The 22,598-nt window shown below is 48.0% G+C and overlaps 1 protein-coding gene and 1 long non-coding RNA gene across 3 annotated transcripts; one reads left to right on the top strand and one right to left on the bottom strand.

The window, feature by feature from the left end:
• Nucleotides 1-1,021: 1,021 nt before the first annotated feature.
• ZG16B (zymogen granule protein 16B) lies at nucleotides 1,022-3,306 on the top strand. Of its 2 annotated transcripts, none has more exons than XM_090277178.1 (4): nucleotides 1,022-1,154; nucleotides 1,244-1,336; nucleotides 1,561-1,666; nucleotides 2,842-3,306. In XM_090277178.1, exons 1-4 carry the CDS (start codon nucleotides 1,037-1,039, stop codon nucleotides 3,179-3,181), a joined length of 657 nt encoding a protein of 218 aa, XP_090133304.1. In that variant the 5' UTR covers nucleotides 1,022-1,036; the 3' UTR covers nucleotides 3,182-3,306. The 2 variants fall into 2 exon arrangements, with proteins under 2 accessions (XP_090133304.1, XP_090133303.1); XM_090277177.1 differs by having other exon boundaries at nucleotides 1,084-1,162; nucleotides 1,254-1,336.
• LOC150009417 (uncharacterized) lies at nucleotides 3,183-22,598 on the bottom strand. The gene is made up of 2 exons (XR_016511166.1): nucleotides 22,442-22,598; nucleotides 3,183-4,124 (listed from the first exon to the last, which is right to left on the bottom strand). It is a non-coding gene; the product is annotated as an uncharacterized LOC150009417 (long non-coding RNA).

Consider the following 22,598-nt stretch of genomic DNA (forward strand, 5'->3'; position numbering starts at 1 on the left):
TAAAACCTTGTACACCTGCCCACATGGCATAAAGTCTTCAGTGCTCAGACCCTTAGCTGGAGAAGCATCTTGTTGAATTCTTGTAACACCTGTGAATAGGTTCTACTGTTATCCACATACATCAGATGAAACTATTGAAGCACACAGAGGTGATGTAGGCTCCCCCAATCACATGACTATTAAGTTCGGAAGACAGGATTTGGACCTGATCTGGCTCCAGCACCCATGTCCACAATCAGCCCATGTTTCAATGACTGTGACCCTGTGGCTCTTTCAAAAGGGTGAGGGGGCCCTGCGGACAGCCTGAGCTCCAGCCCCTCACAGAAAGCCTGGACTTGCTGCACCAGCAGGGTCCCCAGAACCTTAAGCATCCCCTGTTACTTCCAGATACAGTCTGACTCCTTGGTCTAGCCGAAGACACCCTCAGAAGGACTGGCCTGGAGATCACCTGTTCCAAATCCTCTGTGTCCTGTCATGGCATCTGTGCTATTGGGCACCCCTCACCCCATTAAGGCTGATTTATCCCCAGTCACTCCCAGACTTGGCACAAAAGAAAAATCAGATATCTTCCAAGTGACAGACCCTAGAAGGCCAGCACCAGGAGTATCCCTTGCACCAGTCACACAGAATTGAATCATCCACTCCTGCTCTCTGAAGGTTAGTGGGGAGCTCGACTGGGGCTCCTGAAAGCCCAAAGGACATCAGGATCTGCCCAGACCTGAATGAGGTCCTGAACCCAATTGAGCAAAGGCAGGAGCCCTGGGCCCCACAGGCCTTCTTTGGACATTTGACCTACAGCTTCTGTGGGGTTGAATCCTGTCTGGCCAAGCTAGAAAGGGCTGTCGGCAAACTCTTCCCACCTTTGAAGTCAAGATCTAGTTCGTTCTGAGAAGAGAGACTCAGAGATGACAGTCCTGTTTTGTTTGTGTAGGACCTGAGGCCAAGACAACAATCAGCATGTCCGGGAGCCTCTCCCAGGATGGCTCTGGGGATTCCCCCAGGAAGAGCACCTACCGATCAGCTCCTTTCTGGCCCCATGGTGGCTTCTGCTTCTTCCTTCTGGATGGGGGCCCACAGGGCCCAGGAGGGTATAAAAGGCCAGGTGGAAGGTGCCCAGGAACAAGACTCCCCAGGGCCAGGACTGGATGACATTTCTGGCCAGGTATGTTGGTGCTGCCCTCCCACAGATGGGGCCCAGCAAGGTCAGGCAGGGCCCCTCTCTGAGAGCCTGGTGGCCTGTCCCTTCTCTCCAGGAGCCTTGGGACTCACCAGCCAGAAATTATGCTGCTGTGGCTGACCCTCACCATCCTCTGGAGCACTACCTGCTGGGCAGGGCGTAAGTCTGGCTGGGTCTGCCTCCCTCCAGCCCATCCCTCCTAGTGGCTACCCTCACCTCCACCAACAAGGACACATCGGGGTCTGGGCCCAGCCCTTGACTAACTCTAGCTTCAGGACTTCCCATCTGCTTGGTAGGGCTTTGTCCAGTTCTGTGCAAAGATAACCTCCATATTGCCATGTTATTTTTCTTCTCTCCCCCACCTCATTTTTTTGTCCTTCTAGAGATGTATGGGAGTGGAGGAGGCAGGTATTTCAGTACCTCTACAGACAATGAAAATGATATAACTGGGATTCGGGTGTCTATAGGTCTTATAGGCATATTTAAGAGGTGAGTAGGAGCAGGGCACAGAGCCCTATCGCTATGTCCCAGCTCATGCCACAGTCTTGAGAATTTGGGGAGGGGGCTTACTGCCTCTTCTCCAACATCTTAACTGGGTTCCTGATGACTCTTTGAGGCCAGTTGAGTCCTTGGAGTCATGGAGCCACCAGCCACCACCGTTCCATTGTCCCTTTTCCTCAGATACCTCTTCTCCTGCACACCAGCTTCACTTCTTTCTGTCTCCACCTGAAAGTCCAGACATTGCTTCCTGGGCTGATCTAAAAAAGGGGGCAGATGATGCTTCTTCATACTTTCTCCTTTCAACCCAAACTCAGCTCAGTGAAGAACAGCCTCTCAGTCTGAGAATGTCTGATGGAAAAATCAGGGGGTTAGGGTTAAGGAGGAAAGGAAATGAGGGTCAGAGCAGACCACTGTTTAAACACAAGTCAGCAGAAGTGTGTAGAGGCAGAAAGCCCAGGGCCATTTTCCTAATGTTAGGGTGGCTTCTTGCTCAAAGCCTGGGGTAAATCTTTGATCTGCATTTAAGAGAGCCTGGGGACCTGGGAATGGAAATGGGGCAAAGCAGCCAGTACTGAAGGGGGACATAGTACGGGCGGGGAGGTGGGGAGAGGTAGCGGAGGAGGCTCTGAGTTGGGCAGCAAGGTGGGAGAAAGGACGCAGATAAGCTCAAATGAGCAAGCTAGTGGGAGTCCCCCAAATGAGTGTGAGCAGTCAATTGCTTCTCAGGCCAGCAACCTGATCTATTGGAGTGGCTCTGGCTCAGAAAGCCCAAGCTTGGCTGGAGAACAGCTCTCCTGTTCTGAGCGAGGATGACAGTTATCATCACCTGAGGGTCACGGTGACCGGGTGCTGCACAGATCTCTTATGGATGATCTCAGTGCCTTTTTCCAAAAATCTCCCACTTGGCAGATGAAGAAACTGAGGCCTGGAGAGACTGGGTAACAAGCCCAAGACCGCAGAGGCTGAAAGCGGCAGTGCAGGGCTTTGAGACCAGCATGTCTGTCTCGGGAACCCCAAGCCATGTGCTCAGGGACTTATGTGGCAGCGCCAGGGCTGCTCTCCTTGTTGGTGGCTGAGGGGAGGAGTGGTGTGGGGGGTAGAGGACCTGGAAAATGGCAAGTCAGCTTGGATCCAAAGTGTTCAAAGGTCCCACTTTTTCTCAGTATCCAGGTGAGATATGGATCCTCCTGGAGCGAAAGATACGGTGTCTCAGGTGGGCAGTCCCAGGAATTCATCCTGTGGCCGGGTGAACACATTATAGGGGTGTACGGCTCATATAAGATTTACCTCCGGTATCTGATCATATACACCGACTTTGGGCGCTGGGCTTCATTTGGGAAGGAAGATGGCCGCAGCTTCGTCGCCTACCCCGACCAGTCCGGACAGGTGATCACGGGACTCTTCGGCCAGTATAAGCCCCTTGGTATCACAAGCATCGGTTTTAATTGGAATTATCCTCTAGAGTTGGTCACTGAACAACCAAATAACACAACAAAAGCTTGAGTGCTCCTGGGTCCTCAGGAATGGGGGCATGGATCACCCTGTTGAGGTCGTCAGACTGGTGGTGGCACGGGGATAGCCAAGTCAGGCGCTGAATCAGAATCCAATAAATAAAGCTTCTGCAGGAACAGTGTGTCCAGGCATGGTTCTTGGGTCTGGAGTGTGACCAAAGCCCTTTGAGCTTGCGGGGCATCTGGACTCTGGGTTGAAACTCAGTGAATGGAGCTGCAGGATGAGTCGAGAGGTGGGTCTGACACCTCATTCCCTGAGGATGCAGGACTGACCCTGGGCCGACCTCACAATTGTTGAGGATTCTGGACTCCAAAGATGCTGTTGCCTCCTCAGCCCAGCCAGCTGGCCTCTGCTGGCCCAGGTTTAGTTCTAGGTTTCCCTGGGCATGCAAGGGGCCTCAGTGAAGCCACTCATTTACTCACTCAGCACACGTTTCCCAAGACCTCACCCATGCCAGGTCCTCCTGGTCACTGGGGGTGTAAAGAAGAGACCAGGTGTTCAGCTGAAGGGCATGCCATGGGTGATGATTGCAGGAGCAGATGGTAGCAGTTGGTTGTGGCCTCTGCATTGATGGAGATACATACAGAGCCTCATGTACAGGCACCTTCCCAGAGGTGGGGTAGTGGGGTGCTTCAGGGAAGCCTTCCTCAGCTATGTCCTAAAGGCTGAGTGAGAACTGTAGAGACATGGGGAGGGGATCATTCCAGGCAGAGAGATCAACACAGGCAAAGGGGAAAGCCAGAGGTAGCCATGGAGAGTGCTCCTTGAAGTGTGGTAAATTATTTTAGCAGCAAAGGAAAACTAATGCAGACCCCAGACCTTGCATATTCTTTGTATCCTCTTTCCCAAGCCTGGGATCCCATACGAGCTCTTGCCAAGATCTGAGTCCCAGAACCCTCCAGGGATGAGGCTTCCTAACATTTTGCACCACGACCTGCAGGAAGAAACACATTTTATGTTGTGACACAGAGCACGTACACATCTGAGAAACCAACAGCCAAACAACGATCGTGCGAAGCGCCAGACCCCATCCCGCCAGAACTCCTTGCTCACAGCAGCCCTTAAGGACAGACTTCCATTATCACCATTTGCAAAAGGAAGAAGCTGAGGTACAGAGGACACAGTGGCTTGGCCTAGGTCACACAGCAGTGTGTGGCAGAGAAAGAGGTACAACTTGAGATGGTCTGGCTGTAAAGTCTGGACTTAGAACCACAGACCAAGGCAAAGATTTCCAAACTGAGTCTCATCTCTCTGTGTGAGATATAGCTGACATATTTATCTTCTCTACTTTAATTTTAATTTTAAATGCTGGTTGAGAGCCACTCTGTGGTTCTTAACCTAGAGTCTGTGGAGGAAATTCAGGGAATCCATGAACTTGGATAAGGAAAAATTGCCTCCTTATTTTTATTGTCTTTTACTGGAAATTTTGTTTTTCCTTCAAGTATAAATGTGACCTTGTTCACCTCATCAACAGTGCCTGTGACCTTGTCATATTTATTAATTCGTCCCTGATATCTTGAAATAGACACTCATCACTACTTCAGAATTATGGTGTTTTCAGACTTGTCTTTTAATGTGTCAATAGTAAAACACAGACATTTATAGAATACACATAAGAAACACTTTGACAAGTGTGTTTGAAGTAGCTTTGCAGGAACTGCTTTTCTTCCTGTAACAGAACCCATGGGCTGTTTAGTTATTAGGGGCCTGATTGCCTGCCGCCAGAAGCATAACTCTCAATACCAGAGTTTAGTGAAAAGAAAAAGAACTGTTTATTTAATGGTTATATAGATTTAGATTATTTGCGGATTTTTGCCGTTAAGTCTTATTTTCTTTAAAACACCCACAAACACATAGTTCTGCCTCTCTGTACCAAACCAGGCTAGTTTTAGAAAAGTCAGAGATACAGTTTTAGCTTTACCGGCAGCTCCCAATAATTCGATCCTGATTGGGGAGGTTTTGCCTGTGTTGCGGTGCCCTCCAGCTCTTAATGCAGAACCGCGTGGAGTTCCCATCCTCCTTGTAAACTGCATGCAGTTCTCCCTTTTCTTTCCAAAACCGCAAAGATGTTCCCCCTTTCCTTTCAAAGCCTCATGGTATTTTCTCCCTAAAATGTCTGCCGCTTATTTTTAAATCCCTGACGCAGTGGGCATGGTAACCAGTTCTGACCATTCACAGAATCTTACACAGGATGTGTGCTCTTTCTGTATCATTCTATGGTCGAAAACCCCTCCCAACTACTTGGGGCCTCGGAAGAACCAAAGCCATTTGCGTAATAAAGACACTAGTCACTAGCCACAGGCATGTGAAGGCATCCTGAAAGCTGTTTCCTTTCCTCATCCTCCAACCCGCAGACTGTGGAGATTTTTGGAGACCCCCCATTCTGTAACATTCCTGCTTCTGGGAGAAGCCACTTTCCATTGCACCTTCATCTTGCTCTGCCATGCTTGAGGGCCAGTGCTGTTGCATAATTAATTTCTTGCCCTTGGCTTGCTAAAAGGGAAATCTGTTTTCAATACTAAAGGGATTCTTGATCTCTTTCACAGGTGCTTACTGTTTTGGGGGCTGACAACTGCAAAGGGAGGAGGAGGGGGCGCTGCTTCCTAATACCTCCTGCTGTGGCCACAAGGATGGTCAGAAATGGGGTAATGTTGACTTGAAAAGTCCTCATAGCAGTCACTACCTTGTGCTAGGGGATCAGATAGGACGAGAGGGGGAGGGAGAGAAAAGTGGGAAAAGGAAGAGTGAAGGAAGAAGAGGGGGATGAGGAGCAGACAATGGCAACCGCTCAGGGGTTGTTGTGCAGACTAATTGTGGTGCACAGTCGGTGGCACAGTCCTTATTTGTGAAACACTTCTCAGGGATTCTTCGATGGTTCCCGCAGCTAACCCAGCGCGTCCTCCCTGCCAAGCTCTGTCTGGCACCGCGGAGTCAGGTGTTGGTTGAGACGTCTCACCTGTTCTCAGGATGCAATCCTGGCATAGCGCCCGGGTCCAGGGCCAGAACCGTGGGTGCGGGAGCTTGAGGGCGCCCAGGCCCACTCCATTGGTGACAAGGACAACGCGGGCTCACGTATGTGCAGAACCTTTATTCAACACGGGCATTCAGAGTCGCCCTAGCTAAGCCGTGCCGGTTGGTACTTGTTCGAGTCACCTCCTCTCCCAGCCCTGCCAGGTTAGCGAGCGCACCTGGCCGCGAGGATGCTGCCTGCGGTGGGACCCAGGACCCTCAGGAGACCTCGCTGGAACCCTTTCCCCGCGCCGATCGTCGCATCTCCGGTCACCGCCGCGGGCCACTGAAAGGTTTCTCCGGGACAGATCGCCACAGAGAGGCAGAAGAGTCTACCGGCCCTTGGCTGACAGAAGCTGGGGCCCGGCGGCAGGAGGGTGGGCGCCCAAAGGTAGCCTGTCGCCCCCTGTTGGTGCTTCAGTGTAGGTGCTGGATGCAGGCGCGCACGCGGGCTGCGGACCACCACTGCGATGCACTCACCAGCCCACAGCAGAAATTCCTGTGCCTGGCCTCCCCGGGCTCTGCACCGCGGGCTCCAATGTCCCCCAAACCTCAACTGGATTCTGGAAAGGTGACCGACTCACTGGCTAGGTCCCGCGCCACCACTCCTCCAAGCTCGGCCAGGCCCATTGCTGAGAAGTCTTCCTGCCATCTGCCTAGTTTCTGAGCTGAACTGGCGCCTGCTTTATGTAGTGGAAATGACCAGTTCTTTCCCTTCTGTAACAACCCTCCAGCCCTGGAGGCTGTCCCCTGGGGTTTCTCCCTATTCATTAGGTGCACTTCGGTCTCCTGGACAGGTGCTTTGCTCACCTGCCCTCCAGACCAGTGATCATGGCCGCTCCCTCCAAAAAATTTCAGAGGCCTCTTTGGAACACATCCCTCCTTCTCAGTCCCCAAAGAGTCTGGTGCCAAGTGTGGGCATGAGGCCCACAGCTGTGGTCTTGTGTCCCCCAGCTGCCTCTGAGTCTATTCCTGTGTGTCCTACTGGGTCCCGTGGACAGCTGCAAGCTGGCTGGGGTAGAGGCCACAGCAGAGGGTGTTGTAGGCAGTGACCTCCCACTGTCCCTGTGGGAAAGACTCTAAGAAAGTGTGGGAGCTTTCTCAGTGAGGCCTTCCTCCAGCAGCCCCTTCCACAATCAACTCAGAGTGAGGCTGAGGCTGCCACACTGAGCCGTTTGGCCCACACTGTGGTCTAAGCCCTATGGATCACAGGTGAATCTTGAACCAGCTGAGCTGGCCATTCTCAGAGCTAGTGATGGCAAGTCAGGTTCTGCATGTGCCTGGTGTTGTCACATGTGGTTGGGGGGCCATGGGGCAGCCTGTCCACCAGGGGGCTGAAAGATGCAGCGAAAGATGCAGAGATGGCCTGAATGGTCTTTCAGTCAGGCTCTAGACTTTCTAAATCAGCTATTCTTGCTCTTACATTCAAGACACAACCCAAATAGGAATGCCAGATAAAATACAAGATGCCCAGTTAAATCTGAATTTCAGATACACAATGAATAATTGTTTAGTGTAAGTATATGTATATCAAACATTGCATTTTTAAAAGACTTCATTTATTTGCTTTTTAGAGAGGGATGAAAGGAGAGAGAAAGAGAGGGAGAGAAACATCAATGTGCGAGAGATACATTCACTGGTTGCCTCTGGCGTGCCCCAACAGGAGGGGACCTGGTCCGCAGCCCAGGCATGTACCCTGATTGGGAATCAAACCAGTGATCCTTTGGTTCACAGGCCAGCACTCAATCCACTCCTCAAACACTGCATTTTTAAAAAGTATAACTATGTCCCAAATATTCATTTTATTTTAGCATAAACATACCTTAAATATTGCATGGGGCATATTTATATTAAAAAATTGTGTGATCTGAAACTCAAATTTAACAGGTCATACTGTATTTTTATTTGCTGAATTTGGCAACCCCAACCCAAGAAACTTTGGGTGATGCAGAAGCAGAGGGCACTAGTGGGGGTGGTCAGGACAGGGCCTCTTGGGGGATTGCCCCTCTAGGACAGAGCAAAAGACAGATCAGTGAGACAGAACTGCACATGATGAAGCAGGTCTCTGCCACTTACTACCAAGGGCACTAAGGTACCAGGAAAACCACGAAGAAGGGATCCTTCAGATGTTCCCATCCTGACACATATGTGCATGGACCTTTCTGAACTTTGAGCACTTTCACCAGCTTCATCTAGGACCTGCTTCTCCCTGACTCAAGCCTATATCATTCCCTTTTTCCTCTAGCACCCTGGCCCTAGGTGGGACATTCAGGTCAGGCGGGGAAGGTAAGACTGAGGGCGTGCTGGGTGAAGTCAGCAGGAAGCAAGAGCTGAGAGAGCAGGGCCTGCTCAAGGGGCTTCAGTGGTTTGAAATCTTACTCAGAGAAGCAGCACAGAGTCAGCACATTTGGAGAATCAGCCCGGGGACCCAGGTATATTACCCAGACCTTGATAAGGCTCATTATCCCCACAAAGATCCCCACCCCCTAGATCTCCCTCTGCCATTCCGTCCTTACATAGAAGTGGGAGCCGCTGCCTCAGCCTTGTATCTCTGCAGACAGACGTATATCAGAGAGAGTGGGACAGAGAGTGAGGAGGCCGGACAGGTCCTGGGGCCAGGGACCTGCAAGTTCTGGTCCAGCTCTGCATTCAGCAGGTGTGGAGGCCAGGACTTCGTGCTGGGTAAGGACAGGGAGGGACAGAGGCTCACCCTGGGTGCTGTAGGTAGAGCTGGGGATGAGTGAGAGGACCAGGAACCACAACATGGCTTGGAGATGGTGCCCCAGGTTAAACTTTGGGGTCTGGAGTGACAGACTTTGAGAAAACATCAGGGGAGTCCCTGGGGAAGAGAGATCAGGTATGACAGGTTATGTGGCCCCTGGAGGTAGGGTGAAGGGAACTGAGGAGAACCTTCTTTTCAGGGCTTAATGTGAAGTCAGAGTGCAGGGCTGTTTCACAGCTGTGCTACCTGCACAGTCATTCGGACAGGCCCTACTTGGTCAGATGCTGTGCTGTCATCATCCTGAAATTCATCATAAGTTTTGAACAATGAACCTCACATTTTCTTTCTTTTCAAAAAATTTTTTATTAATTGGTTGATTTTTAGAGAGAGAGAGAGAGAGAGAGAGAGAGAGAGCGAGAGAGAGAGAGAGAAGAACACTGACCTGTCGTTCCACTCATTTATGGACTCATTGGTTGACTCCTGCATGTGCCCCGACTGGGGATCAAATGCACAACCCTGGAGCACTAGGATGATGCTCCAACTAACTTAGCTACCTGGCCAGGGTGGGGGCCTCACATTTTAATTTTACACTAGGCCCCCCAAAGTATGCAGCCAGCTCTGGAAGAGACTCTGTTTCCCAAGGACCCTGCTCATCTCTGCTTCCTGATTCAGTCTCCAGGTGGGACAACTTTCGCCTCCCTTTCCCTTCCAGCCCCCAGCCACATCCACTGCCAGTGGGGCCTCAGATTCTCCATCTTTGGAAGAGACTCCTTTTGAGGTGTCCTGGGGGGGTTGCTGGTTGCTCAGTGTTTGTATTCTTGTCCACAGGCCCTCAGAAAAGTGAGTTTCCCAGCACAGACCAAGCCCATGGGATACAGGAAGAGCCAACGATGGTTAAGGAGAACAGTCACATTGACCAACCAAGGTGAAGGATGGTCCAAAGCTAAGGGATGTTTGCAGAGCCCTGGGCATCTAAAGGAGGAAAAATGTTGACAGGCACTGCTTGAGATGACCTCCAAGAGATCGGAGACAGAGAAGCAGCTGCTCAGAGCAGAAGGCCAGCCACACAGAATGTTTGAGACAAGCCCCCTGTCCTTTCCTCATTTGGGTGAATTTGCTTGAGCTCTTTTTAGATTCCCTACTTAAAAGATCTCCCACTTCCAGGTCCAAGAATTCACTATAATGCCCACTGATGGAGCACTCACTTGGATCAGGCCTCCCAACCTGTGTGGTTTTGCCTACTTCTCCTGAAGTGATCCTGTGTAGAGTTTTGATGCTCACTTGTACTCTCTCAGAATTTTTCCTGTATTTTTAATCAGCTTTATTGAAGCATAATTTACATATAATAAAACGCATCTATGTTAACAGTACAGTTTGATGAGTTTTGACAAATGTATACACCTTTGTAACTATCAACACACTCAAAATGCAGAAAGTTCCCATCATCCCCAAAAGGTCCCCTGGTGTTCCTTGGCACTCAGTTCCCTCTCAAGTTCAGTTCCAGATCATCTATCTGCTTTTTGTCACTATGAATTAGTTTTGCCTTTTTGAAAATTTCATTTAAAGGAAATTATATGCTGTATACTCTTGTGTTAGGCTTTCTTCATTCAGTGTTACGATTTTGCAATTCACCTGTTATTTGTATTTCAGTAGTGTGTTCCTTTTTTATTGCTAAGTAGCATTTCATTTGATTTATATTGTAGGGGCACCAAATATTCCCTGTAAAAAGTTTCAGAGGTCTGCTAAATATGTAAATATGTAGAGGCTTCAGATGTTCTTTGTAAGAAGTAGCAAAGGCCTGCTAAAAAGCCTTAAAAAAAGAATGTTACAGCCACTCAGTGATTTATAAGTTAAAAGACCCCAGCTTAGCCCCTATCTCCTTCCATTTGCTTGTAACTTGTTTATAACTCTTGTAAAGTTATGTCTTATGAAATTGTCTAGCCTTTTTGCAAAATTAATTGGTTCACAAAGAATTTGACCTAAATAAAAGGCTGCAGCTTCAAGCTAAAGATAACCTTATAGCCTTGCGAATTTCTGTTCCTGTTACTGCCAAGACATTCCTGCAGTCCTGTCCAGCCCCCTCTTCCTAAGGCTGTTTCTCACCAAAGAAGAAACAAAGGAACATCACCAGTATATAACCCAGCGTTTACACCCCATTACACGTCAGAGCTTGTTAGAGACCAGCTCAGGGTCTGCCCAACTGCCGGCCATTATTAAAATCCTTTGCTTACTTTGTACACTGCTTCAGAATGTTCAATCTCGTGTATGTAGCCGTAACAATATTTCATTTAATATATCCATTTATCAGCTGATGAACATTCAGGTTGTTTATTTTGGGCCACTATATATAAAGCTTCTATGAACATTTGTGCATGAAATTTTGTGTAAATGGTATGTTTTCATTCTTCTTTGGTAAATATCTAGGGGAGACCTTGGTGATGACTCATAGGGTGTCTGTTTAAGTTGATAAGAAACTGCCAAACTGCTTTCCAATGTGCCATGTTGCTTTCCCACCAGCAATGTATGATTGTTCCGGTGGCTCCTCCACTTGGCATTGTTAATTGGTTAAATCTGGGCCATCCGTAAACTAATGATGAACATCTCTCTGTGTGCATACTGCCCACTCACACAGCTTCCTTCCTGAAGTCTCATTCCAAAATTTTGTCCAGTTGCTTGATTTTTTTTTTTTTTATATTGAATTCCTTCCTTCTGGCTGTTATTTTGGAAGATCAGGTAAAGAGAGAATCTATTGACTCACCAACAACACAGCGGTGGACTCCTTCCCACTTCGACTCAATTTACTTCTGCCTGGGCTCATTCACAGGCCTCACAGATCCCAGAGAAATGAAAACCAATGTGGCTAGGGGCAGGGCTCTCTCTTGTGCTGCAGAAGATAGAGTTTCTGTGAGGCCTTAATTTTCTCTTTAAAGAAATTTTTTTTTAATTCTCACCTGAGGATATGTTTACTGATTTTAGAGAGAAAAGAAAGGAGACAGTGAGAAAGAAACATCAAGTGGTTGCCTCTTGTATGTGCCACAACCAGGGATTGAACCTGTAACCTGGGTATGTGCCTTTACTGGGAATCAAGCCCGTAACTTGGTGTACAGGACAACACTCCAAACAGCTGAACCACTGGCCAAGGCGTAATCTTCTCATTTGAAGTTTGAAATGTCCTTGCTACCTTGACATAAAAGTCATTTGATGAATGAACTAAAAACATTTCCAAAGTTCCCAAGTTGGCAAAACAAAAAAAGGGAAAGAGGAAATAGAAATTGACATCAACTCTTCTATGAAATGTACTTTTTCAATATTCGTTTTCCTATTAAAAAGTCATGCATAGAGACTTCCGGCCAAGATGAAGGCCTAGGCTGACACGCTCCGTGTCCCTCCACAACTAAGAAGGAGTACAACTACCGCAAAATCAGAAATGACCAGAAGTTCCAGAAAATAAATGGAAGTCCAATGTATGAAGTTATAAAGAAGTGGTGCTCATCAGGACAGGTAGGAGGGGTGAAGCTGGGGTAGAGAGGTCAAACTGTGCTGAGGGCAGCTTCAGCAGCAGAAACGGGGGCGGGATAACGGTAAGCACAGACACCCGTATTTAAGGGGAGGCGAGAATTGCCTGGGGAGCACCCCAGCTGCAGACCAGTCCCGTCAGCTTGTGATTCCAATGCCAGGGAAAGCAGACCCCCATTGCCTTGGACTGTGAGACCTGGAGGGGGTGGGGACAGAGGAGGAGGCTCTGGTCTCTCAGAGGAGAGTAAATGGCAGGAATCCATCTTTGACCCTGACCCCCACACAAAATGCCACAGCCTGGTGAGAAGGATCTCCCAGTTGTGATGAGTGCACAGGGCTCCACCCCCTATAGCATAGGAAGTGTGATAGCCCCACCCAGGAAGCAAAGGTAAACACAAAACTGTCAGGATGGCACAGATCATGATAGAGATCCTGGTGATACAGCTGACCAGACAGCACATATCTAATCTAACGAAGCAGCAGATAGAAAATCTTTCTGAGGCACAGTTCAGAGCTTTGGTTATAAGAATGCTTACAGACATAACAGCAGATCTTAAGCAACACGGGGAAGGAATAAGGCTACTCCTGCTGAAATGAACAAAAACACATACAAAACTAGTGGTGAAGGAAAGAAAACTAGGCATCAAATCAACAAATCAGAACATAGAGGAGGAACAACCAGTCAACCAGTGTAGAAAGAAGAAACAAAAAGTGAGGAAAATGAGGAGATGCTCAGAAACCTATGGGACAGCTATAAGCAGGCCAACATTCGAATCATAGGGTTGCCAGAAGGTGAAGAAGAAGAACTAGAAATAAAAAAATTATGTGAAAAAATAATGAAACAGAACTTTCCTAAGTTGGGGAAGAAAATAGACTTATAGGTCCAGGAAAAACAGAGAGTTCCAAAAAAAATTGGACCCAGGGAGAACCACACCAAGACACATTATAATCAAAACGTCAGAAATTAAGGCTAAAGAGAGAATCTTAAAAGCAGCAAGAGAGAAGAAAAGAATTATGTACAAAGAGGTCTCAATAACACTATCAGCTGATTTCTCAAAAGAAACTCTGCAGGCAGGAAGGGACTGGCAAGAAATATTCCTGAATGATGTCTTTTAACCCTTTTCGCCAAATCTGTTGCCCCCAGAACACAACAAGGACACCAGCCTGTTAAACCAAGCACGCCGTTGACCGGAGACAGCCAACTGACCTGGAGTCTGCACGATCCTTCCCCACGTGGGAAGGCCACCCTCCCCTCCACACCCCCACTCTTATTAGGGTTTTCTGGACCCAAGGGTAGGTAGGACGACGACCATGTCCAGCTTGAAGCAGCTAGAGGAGCTTGAGACCTTCACCCATTGTCCTTTACAAGATTACAAAGGGTCCTAATATTTGAGAGGGGGGGGGATAGTTAATTTTTAGGAACCAGGGGTATGGACTTGGGGGGGATTGATGGGGGAGGGGGGTGCTGGGTGGAGGGGAGCAAGGGGGAGAAAATTGGAACTGTTGTAACAATATAATCAATAAAAAACATTTAAAAAAAAAAAGAAATATTCCAAGTAATGAAAAGCTAAAACCTACAACCACAATTACTCTATCCAGCGAAGCTGTCATTCAGAATAGAAGAGCAGAGAAAGTGCTTCCAGGACAAAGTAAAACTGAAGGAGTTCATCAGTCCAAACCACTGTTACATGAAATGTCAAAGGGACTTGTTTAGGAGAAAGAGGACCAAAACTATGAACATCAAAATGAAAACTGTATTACAAAAACCAACAACAAAAGCTAGGGAACTGAAACAAAGGCAAGCTAAGTAGACAATGAGAGTGGGAAAAGAATTATAGGTATGGGGAACATTATGGGGAAAGGTCAGCAGGGAGGGGGAAGGGGGGAAAGAGAGTGAGAATGTATAGGAATTAAGAAGCATAGTAGGAGGGAGTGGAGTAGATAGGAAGATGTTGAGAAGAACTATATGCACAACCAATGGGCATGGACTAAGGGTTGGGGGACAACTGGAGGGAGGGGGTTCACTGGGTGGAGAGGAACAAAGGGAAAAGAAATAGGAACAACTGTAACAGCATAGTCAATAAAGCATATTTAAAAAAAAAAAAAGTCATGCATATAGCTCTGGCCAGGTGGCTCATTTGGTTGGAGTGTTGTCTTGTACACCAAAAGGTTTTGAGTTCTAATCCTGGTCAGGGCACATACTTAGGTTGCAGGTTCAATCCCTGGTCTGGGTACATATGAAGGACAACTGATAGAAGTTTCTCTCACACATCGATGTTTCTCTCTCTCTCCTCCTCCCTCTCTTTTTAAAATCAATAAATATATCCTTGGGTGAGAATTTTTTTAAAAATCATTCACGTATATTAAAGAAATTAGGAAATACAGCTAAATTGAAAAGAAGTCCCACTACCCAGAACTACTCACTGTTGATATTTTAATGTTTCTCATTTCAGTATTTTTAAAATGCATTTAAACACATAAAAGAGTTTAAGTTTGATAAAAAGAAAACACCCAGCCATTGAGGTTGGTTTTAGGGAAGAGAGAATTGCTTTGAGAACAAGAGGAGGTGTCCAGAAAGAAAAATTGCCCAGGAGGATTTAAAACATGAAAGAAGAGGCAAGAGAATCCAGACCTTGGTGTTTTCAGACGACCCCATTTGAAGCTGAGGATTGAGACAGCTCAGGGAGGGGAGGAGCAGACAAGTTTAGACAATGAGACATTCTGTGGTAAAAGGGACTGGTTCCCAAGTGCTGCTTTTGGAAACTGGTTTCTGCTGAAGTGTTTTACAATGTGTGCTACCAGGTCTCTGTGATTTGGATCATTTTCCTGGAATGGGGGGATGGATGCGTAAATGGATGGATGAGACTCTAGCATCCATCCTGCACCCATGTTGTGCCACACTTAATCCTAGGTGGTTTCACAATTGTTACCTCACTTAATCCTCACAAACACCTGTGGGATGAGAGAGTTCAAGTAATTTACCCAGTAAGTTGTGAAATTTAAACCCAAAATTCCACCATCCTTCTGCCACCGTCTGCTCAGGAATCGACCCAGTGCCCGCCATCATCCTTTCCTGGATGTCCCTGCACCCCAAGTGCCCAATGACTTTAGCACTCACATGACACAGGGGTTTCCTAGAGGTTTCTTTCCCCTGCTCGGGAACTGGGGAACTAGGGGCCCAGGCTCACACAGCACCTTTGGTAGAACTGCCAAGTCCCTGTGAATTCCTTCTCAATGACTCAACTACAAGTTGAGAGATAAGGCCTGGGCCTGACCGGAGGCCCCAGTCCAAGGTGCGGAAGGAACTGTTCATCCTGAGCTTGGTTCCTGCTCCTAAACAGTCTGGCCTTTGGACAGAAGTCCGCCTGTCAGCCTTCCGGAACATCTGAGTAAATTATAATCACTTCCTTATCCATGTACTGGCTCAGCCCTACAAGGGACGTTTGTTTGTTGGCCATGATTGTTTCTTCTTCTTACATAACACTGAAGCCTGTAGCTCCCGACTGTGCAGCTCCCAGCCACCAACCTGTCCTTGAGCTGTGTCACTAATCCCAGCACCTGCCAGAGGTTTACCAGCATGCCATTCCGGATGCCCTTGAAAGACATTCCACTGGGCAGTGAGGATGAGCCAGGCAGCCAGATGCTGAGAGGAACTGCTGGAGGTGGTACAGCATCCCCTCCACACCTACTCCTACCCTGCTTCCCAGGTGCCAGGACCCACACCTACTCCCCCCAAACCAGGCACCAAGAGAACCTCTTTGTTGCAATCAGCTGAGCCAGTGGGCGGAGTTTTATAAGCAGAACCATCACTCTTCTAAATCCTCTACAAATACCACCTGTGGATGGAGCCAGGGAAAGAAGACAAAGGGGGCTTGTGCTTGTATTGCAGTCAAGGTCAGGCTGAAAAACCTTTTCCGTGAGTTTCTGTTGGTTCGGGCTCCTTCCTTCTAACTCACTGTTGGCAGCAGTGGAAGGCATGGGGGAGAAGGAGAGGGAGCTGGGGAGGCATCCCCTGAGGGGCGGGGGTGGCGTCGTTTGGGCTGTCTACAGTCAGAAAATGTGGGTGCAGTCTGAGGAACACACATACACACGAGTACATATACACACAGACCCACACAGCTTAGGCACGGGCATCTGGGTGGGAGTGGGTCCTGGCACAGGGCTTCGTGGTGTGGAGGCCCCGGTCACTTGGTCATTTGGGGAGATGGAGGAGTTGAGTTTTCCGAGGTGTTTTGGGCTCATGCAAGGGAGACTTGTCAAATAAAATGTTAGGCATAAAGTTTTAAAAAATTGAGCGTTTTGGTTTTGTTTTAATCCATCACCATCCCCTTCTCACTGCTTTTTGGAATGGGGTTATTATGAAGAAAGAGCCAGAGAATTCATTAGCAAGATAATACAGGAAAGTTATTAGGAGAGGAAGGTGTTAGACAATACAAGGAATCAGAAAGCTCAGAAATCTCCACCTGGACACGGATGCAGAACTCCTTAGGGTCCAGTGAGGCCCATCCAGGAGGCAGCCCTCCCCGCAAAGGCAGAGGGGCATGAAGGAGGCAGGGTGAAGGGGAGAGGGAGGGAGAGCAGAGGATGAAGCTCTGAACGCAACTCCGTGGAGAAAAGGAACAACCATTCCAGAGCATCCTCGGTGTGTTTAAGAGAGAACAAGCCTTCTGGGGCAGCTGGCTGATCTCAGTCCTCTCCCGCTTAACCCAGATGCTGCCCAGGCTTGTCTGGCCCCTAAAAGGGCAAAGGCTGCATAGTTGACAAGTTCACTGCCCAACCACTACCCTCTTTCTGTCTGGGACTGACAATTCCAGTCAGTCCTGGCTCTTGGCTTTGAACCTGGAGAGGCCTTGTGGCCCTCTGTGAAATGTTCCAAACAGCCACCTCCAAGGAGGGGAGGAACATGGGGGGACAGGTCAGCCCCAAGTAGGTAGTCCTCCCTCATAGTCCTCATTGGCTAACTGGATGAAAAGCAGGACCACCTTATCTCCTAAAGTCTGTGGGAGTTTATTGTAAGGAGTTCCAATGTGTCTCTTCTCAAGAAACAGCTGAACTGGCTCTGACTGACCAGCATGGCTTTGTCGCTGCTTCTAAGACACAGCCAGAGGGCGCTGGCCACCAAGTTGGTAATAGTTCCCAGAGCCCCTGTGGACTGGCCTTGAGTCACCAGGAGGGAGGGTAGGAGGTGGTAGATTCACCACCAGCTGAGCTGGGAGATGAAGACCTAACATGGCCAGATGAGAGCTATGGTGGCCATACAAGGAGGCAAGAGATAAAAAATCATGGGGCTTCAGAGACTGGGGCACTTGGGTTAGCTAAGTCATTATTGGGATGACTGACTTATGGTCCAGCTTTTTGGACACTTATGAGAGTATTAGCAATTATGCCAGGACAGGAATCACCCAAGACTGTTTCAAACAAGCAAAGACAAGCAGTGACCATAACTGTGAACAAGTGCAGAAGAAACGCCAGGTCAAACTTCCCAGGCCAGTGCTTCTTAAACTTTCTCTGGTGAAGAGCTATTTTTTTCTCAACCTATTATGGTTGAGCCTCTCAGGAAGAGTCAGGCTGTCATAACAGATACCACAGACTGGGTGACTTAAAAACAGGAATTCATTTTCTCACAGTTTTGGCAGCTGGAAATCCGAGATCAAGGTGTCAGTGGGCAGGTTTCTCCAAAGCCTCTCTCCTTGGTTTGCAGATGGCCATCTTCTGCCACATCCTTACAGGACTGACCTTTCCTCTGCGCACAGCACATGCCTGTGTCCAAACTTCCTCTTCTTAAAAGGCCATCAGTTGTATTGGATTAGGGACCATCAATATGACCTCATTTTACCTTAATTTGGGGTGGAATCATGTGAGGAGCCCCCCCTTAATTGTGCTAACATTAGGCTAGTGAGCACCATTGTGCTGGGAAAAAGAGGTGATAGGACCTTTTGTTTGTGGATTGTGAATGCTGGAGCTGAACTCAGACCCTTTGATATGGAAATCTGAGTGATGGTATAAGTAAATTAGGGCCAATGAGCAAGTCTAAAAGGAATTCTGTCCTTACCCTTTTACAGGGTCTCCAGTGAAATGGGCACTACTTCCTGGCATGTGGATTAAACGCAGTATCTCTTGGCTACACACCATGATACACAGGCTGGGAGACAAATAGTACCAGTACAGGTAGATATCAGTAGCATTTCCTGGAGCCCATATCCTCACAGAACAGGAAATTTAAAAGATGTTACTCACACATGGAAACCTTAAAGCAACTCAAGGATTGAATGCAAAATCTACCAACAGGAGGAAAAGAACAAGAAATCAGAGTAAAACCCAATGGGGAATAAAATATAAAATAGCCCTGGCAAGTGTGGCTCTGATGGTTGGGGCATCATCCCCCAAACTAATTTCAATTCCCGGTCAGGGCACATGTCTAGGTTGTGGGTTTGGTCCTCAGTTCGGGTGTGTGCGAGAGACAACCAATCAATGTTTCTCTCTTGCATCAGTGTTTCTCTCTCTCTCACTCACTCCCTTCCCTTCTCTCTAAAATGAATAAGCATGTCCCCGGATGAGGATTTTAAAAAAGCATAAAATAGCTAAGTTAAATACAGTTAGAACAGTCATGAAAGTCGAATTTAGTGAGGTTTGATATCATTAGTATTTCCCTGAAAAATTGGGATAGTTCCACTGGGCCCATTAACAGTTAGGAAACCCCAAGTGATCCAGGGTGAATACAAGGATCCGAGACACTGAGCACAGCATGTGGCTGAGGCTAGAAGCCTTTTGGATGCGGCTATGCAGGCACTCTGCTCTGAGCAGTGATGACTGGGCCATGAGTATGACCTTCAAGACCTGCAACCTTAGGTCCCACATGTAGAACACCAGGGAGGGCTGGCAGTGAGCTAGATGAGCAAGGGCATCACCAGGGCATGGGAGTGGAGGTGGGCAGTGGTCTGTCAGACTGTGGGGACCCCTGTTCATCAGAATCACCACTTGACCTTGACCCAAGCAATGAAACTAAGTGGGAGGATTACTGGACTTCCCAGTTCTCATGGAACTAGCCTCTTTGGACTGAGTAAACCTAGGACTCTTGCACAATTCATGGACAGAGTGGGGCAGTCTTCAGAGAGAATGAACTACTAATGAGAGAACGTTGCGCTTGAGTGATTCATTAGAGAAACAAAAGAGATATGTCCACATTGTCCACCATACTGATGAAATAGGTCATACTCCTTACCATTGACTCATGAAACATTTATAACATTTGCTATTTTGCCAGACCCTTTTTCTGTACATTGACTATACCAAGGTGGATAAGGTAAAGATCTAACCTTTAATAAACTAAAAATATTTCTTGGGGAGTCCCTAAGGCGGTTTGACGTTGTAGTCAACACCAGCAACTCCTGCGGCGCACCTGAAGCCAAGCTGTATTGACTCCGTCTTTCCCTTGGACCCTTCAGCTGCGAAGAGAGGGGGGGTCTGCTGCATGGGCAACAGCAGACCCTCCATATTACCCTGCCCAGGCTCTGTAGCTTCAGCGTCATCGCAAGATGTCGATTCAACACGGGAGGAGACAGATACTACCATGTCACTCCCGAGTCGGACTGCACAGCCATTCTCGGCGGTGCAGATAGACTCTTAAGAAGCTACACCATCGTCTCTCGAGACGGATGGCTGCCGACGGATTTCTTGGGTGAGATAGTCTAGTATAACCAGTAAAAACAGAATATGACAAATACAGGAACAGAGGCTTCTAGTTGTGTGTGCTTGGGAGGGGACGATAAACAAAGAACAAGTAAAATACATGTTACATAGTATCAATGTCCTGGAAAAAGAGAAAGCAAGGAGAGAAGCAAGGAGGGAGGAGAACACTGTTCTTGTAAACAAGATGGTGAGTGACATGGTGATATTTGAGGGAGATCTGTAGGAAGTGAGGGAGTAAACCATGCAGTCATGTGGGGGAAGAGGAAATTGCTAGTGCAAAGGCCCTGAGGCAGGAGCATGCCTGTTGTTCCAGAATACAGCTGGAAGCCAATGCAGCTGGAGCAAAGGGAGCAAGGAGGGGAGAGGTGAGACAGGAAGCCAAAAAGGTGATATCATTTCCTCTGAGTAAAGTAAGGAGTGATCAGAAGGTTTTGAATAGAAGAATGACAGGATATGATTTAGGTTTTAAGATAACCACTCCGGCTGCTGTGCTGAGAATGGACTGGTGGGAGCAACAGCAGAAGCAGGGGGACCAGGTAGGATGCTGTTATAGAAATCCAGGATAAAGAGGAGAGTAGCTTGGGCCAGCATGGGAAGAAGTGGCCAAATTTGGACATAATTTGAAGATATAATAGAACCAATAGGATTTGCAGATGGTTTGAATTTAGAGAATGAAAGAAAGAGAGAAAGAGAGGAGTCAAGGAACACTCCATGTTTTTGTGTTGTTGGTTTTTGTAAAAATTAGGTTTATGGAGATGTAGTTTACACACAGTAAAACTCACCATTTTTAGTGACTAGCCCTACAAGTTTTGATAAATGCATCCGCTTGTGTAATCACCAGCTAAATCAAGATAAAGAACCAGTTTCATCACTACAAAAAAACAAAAACAAAAACATGTCTCCTGAATTTTCATCCACCACACATAGGTGAGAAACCAGCTCATTTCGTGTCTGCGCCCCTCCTACCCATCTTGATAGATGTGGTTTCTTTAATTTCATAGTTGACAGACTTACATTTAACTAGATTTCTGACAATTCTGACTGATGGTTGCCCTATATTTTAGTTGTAATTTTGATGCAGTTGTACAGAGGCAAGCCACATCTGCCTACGCTGCCTTATTTATTTATTTATGGATTATTTATTTATTTGTTTTTTAGAGCAAGGGGAAGGCAGAGAGAAAGAGAGGAAGAGAAACATCAATGTGTGGTTGTCTCTCATGCGCCCCCAACTGGGGACCTGGCCCACACGCCAGGCATGTGCCCTGACTGGGATTGAACTGGTGACACTTTGGTTCACAGACCAGCGCTCCATCCACTGAGCCACACCAGCCAGGTCATATGCTGCCATCTTGAGCAGAACTCTGTGGGGTTGGTTTTATTAAAATAAACAAACAAATGCTAAGCTGGCCTGCTGCTCACCTGGGAACCAGCCTGGGGAATGAGTAGGTGGCTCAGGTGGGAGCTGAATCCCAGGGCCTCCCCTTTGTCACCCAGTCCCCTCTTTATCAGTCACTTTACCTCTACAGTCTCCTTACCTTCCTCCCTTGCCTTCAGTCCCCCTCTATCATTTGCTGCCCTGCCCTTCCTTCAGTTTCCCCTGCTGTCCTGCAAGTTCTCCCTCTGCTCCTCGCTCCCAACTTCTATCCCTGAGCACCCCTTCCATCATTTCTTCTCTTCCTGGGCTCCCTCCTTCTGTCCTCTCTGTCCCTCAGTTTCTTCCATGCCTGTTTGTCTCCAACCCACCCTTTCCCTCCCCTCAATAAACACATGAGCCTCCCTCCCCTCAATAAACTCATCCTGACAGAGGCCCATGAGAAAGGGATGCTTAGAAACATCTGTAAGGGTGAAGTTGCCGCATAAATGGCCCATCAATGGTGAGTTTTCTCTGAGTTGGGCGATCAGCCTCCAGGAAGCCCCTGAGCCCGAGGGCACCCTCTATCCATCTCAAAAAACCTGAGGGACAGGCAGGGCCTGGAGTGGGGACCCAGCACTTGGCTCAAAGTTTGACAGGATTTTCAGTGACTTCCTCTTCCCAGTCAGGGTGGAGGGTCCAGGAGGTGGGAATGGAGTCAGCCCAGCCCTGGCAGGATCACAGAGGAGCCATTTGCTCCTTGGTTGGAGGTGAGCCCAGGAACATGCCCCTAATCTAGACCACTCTTGGTAGGAAGTCCTCGCTGCTTTAGTTCCACAGACATCACCCGCCTCTGGAAGCTGCAGAAAAGACCCTTGGGCCTGTCCAGCTCTCTTCCCCAGAAGAAGTCTCCTCCAGTGGGAATGGGGCCAATATACTCATTCAGACAAATGCCTCCACTCACCTTTGACCTCCCATGTGGAACAGCCTTTTGTAGAGTCCTCCTAACCTCCCCAAGGGCAGGAGTGGAGATCCTCAGACCAGTGACAAATGTCATTACACCAGGAACTGCCTTAGCTTCTGGCTGTGAGTCCTGGCTATTGCTTCTTCACAGGCTCCTC

The sequence above is a fragment of the Furipterus horrens genome, unplaced genomic scaffold, assembly GCF_987537825.1.
Source record: "Furipterus horrens unplaced genomic scaffold, mFurHor1.1.pri manual_scaffold_5, whole genome shotgun sequence".
Lineage (NCBI taxonomy): Eukaryota > Metazoa > Chordata > Mammalia > Chiroptera > Furipteridae > Furipterus > Furipterus horrens.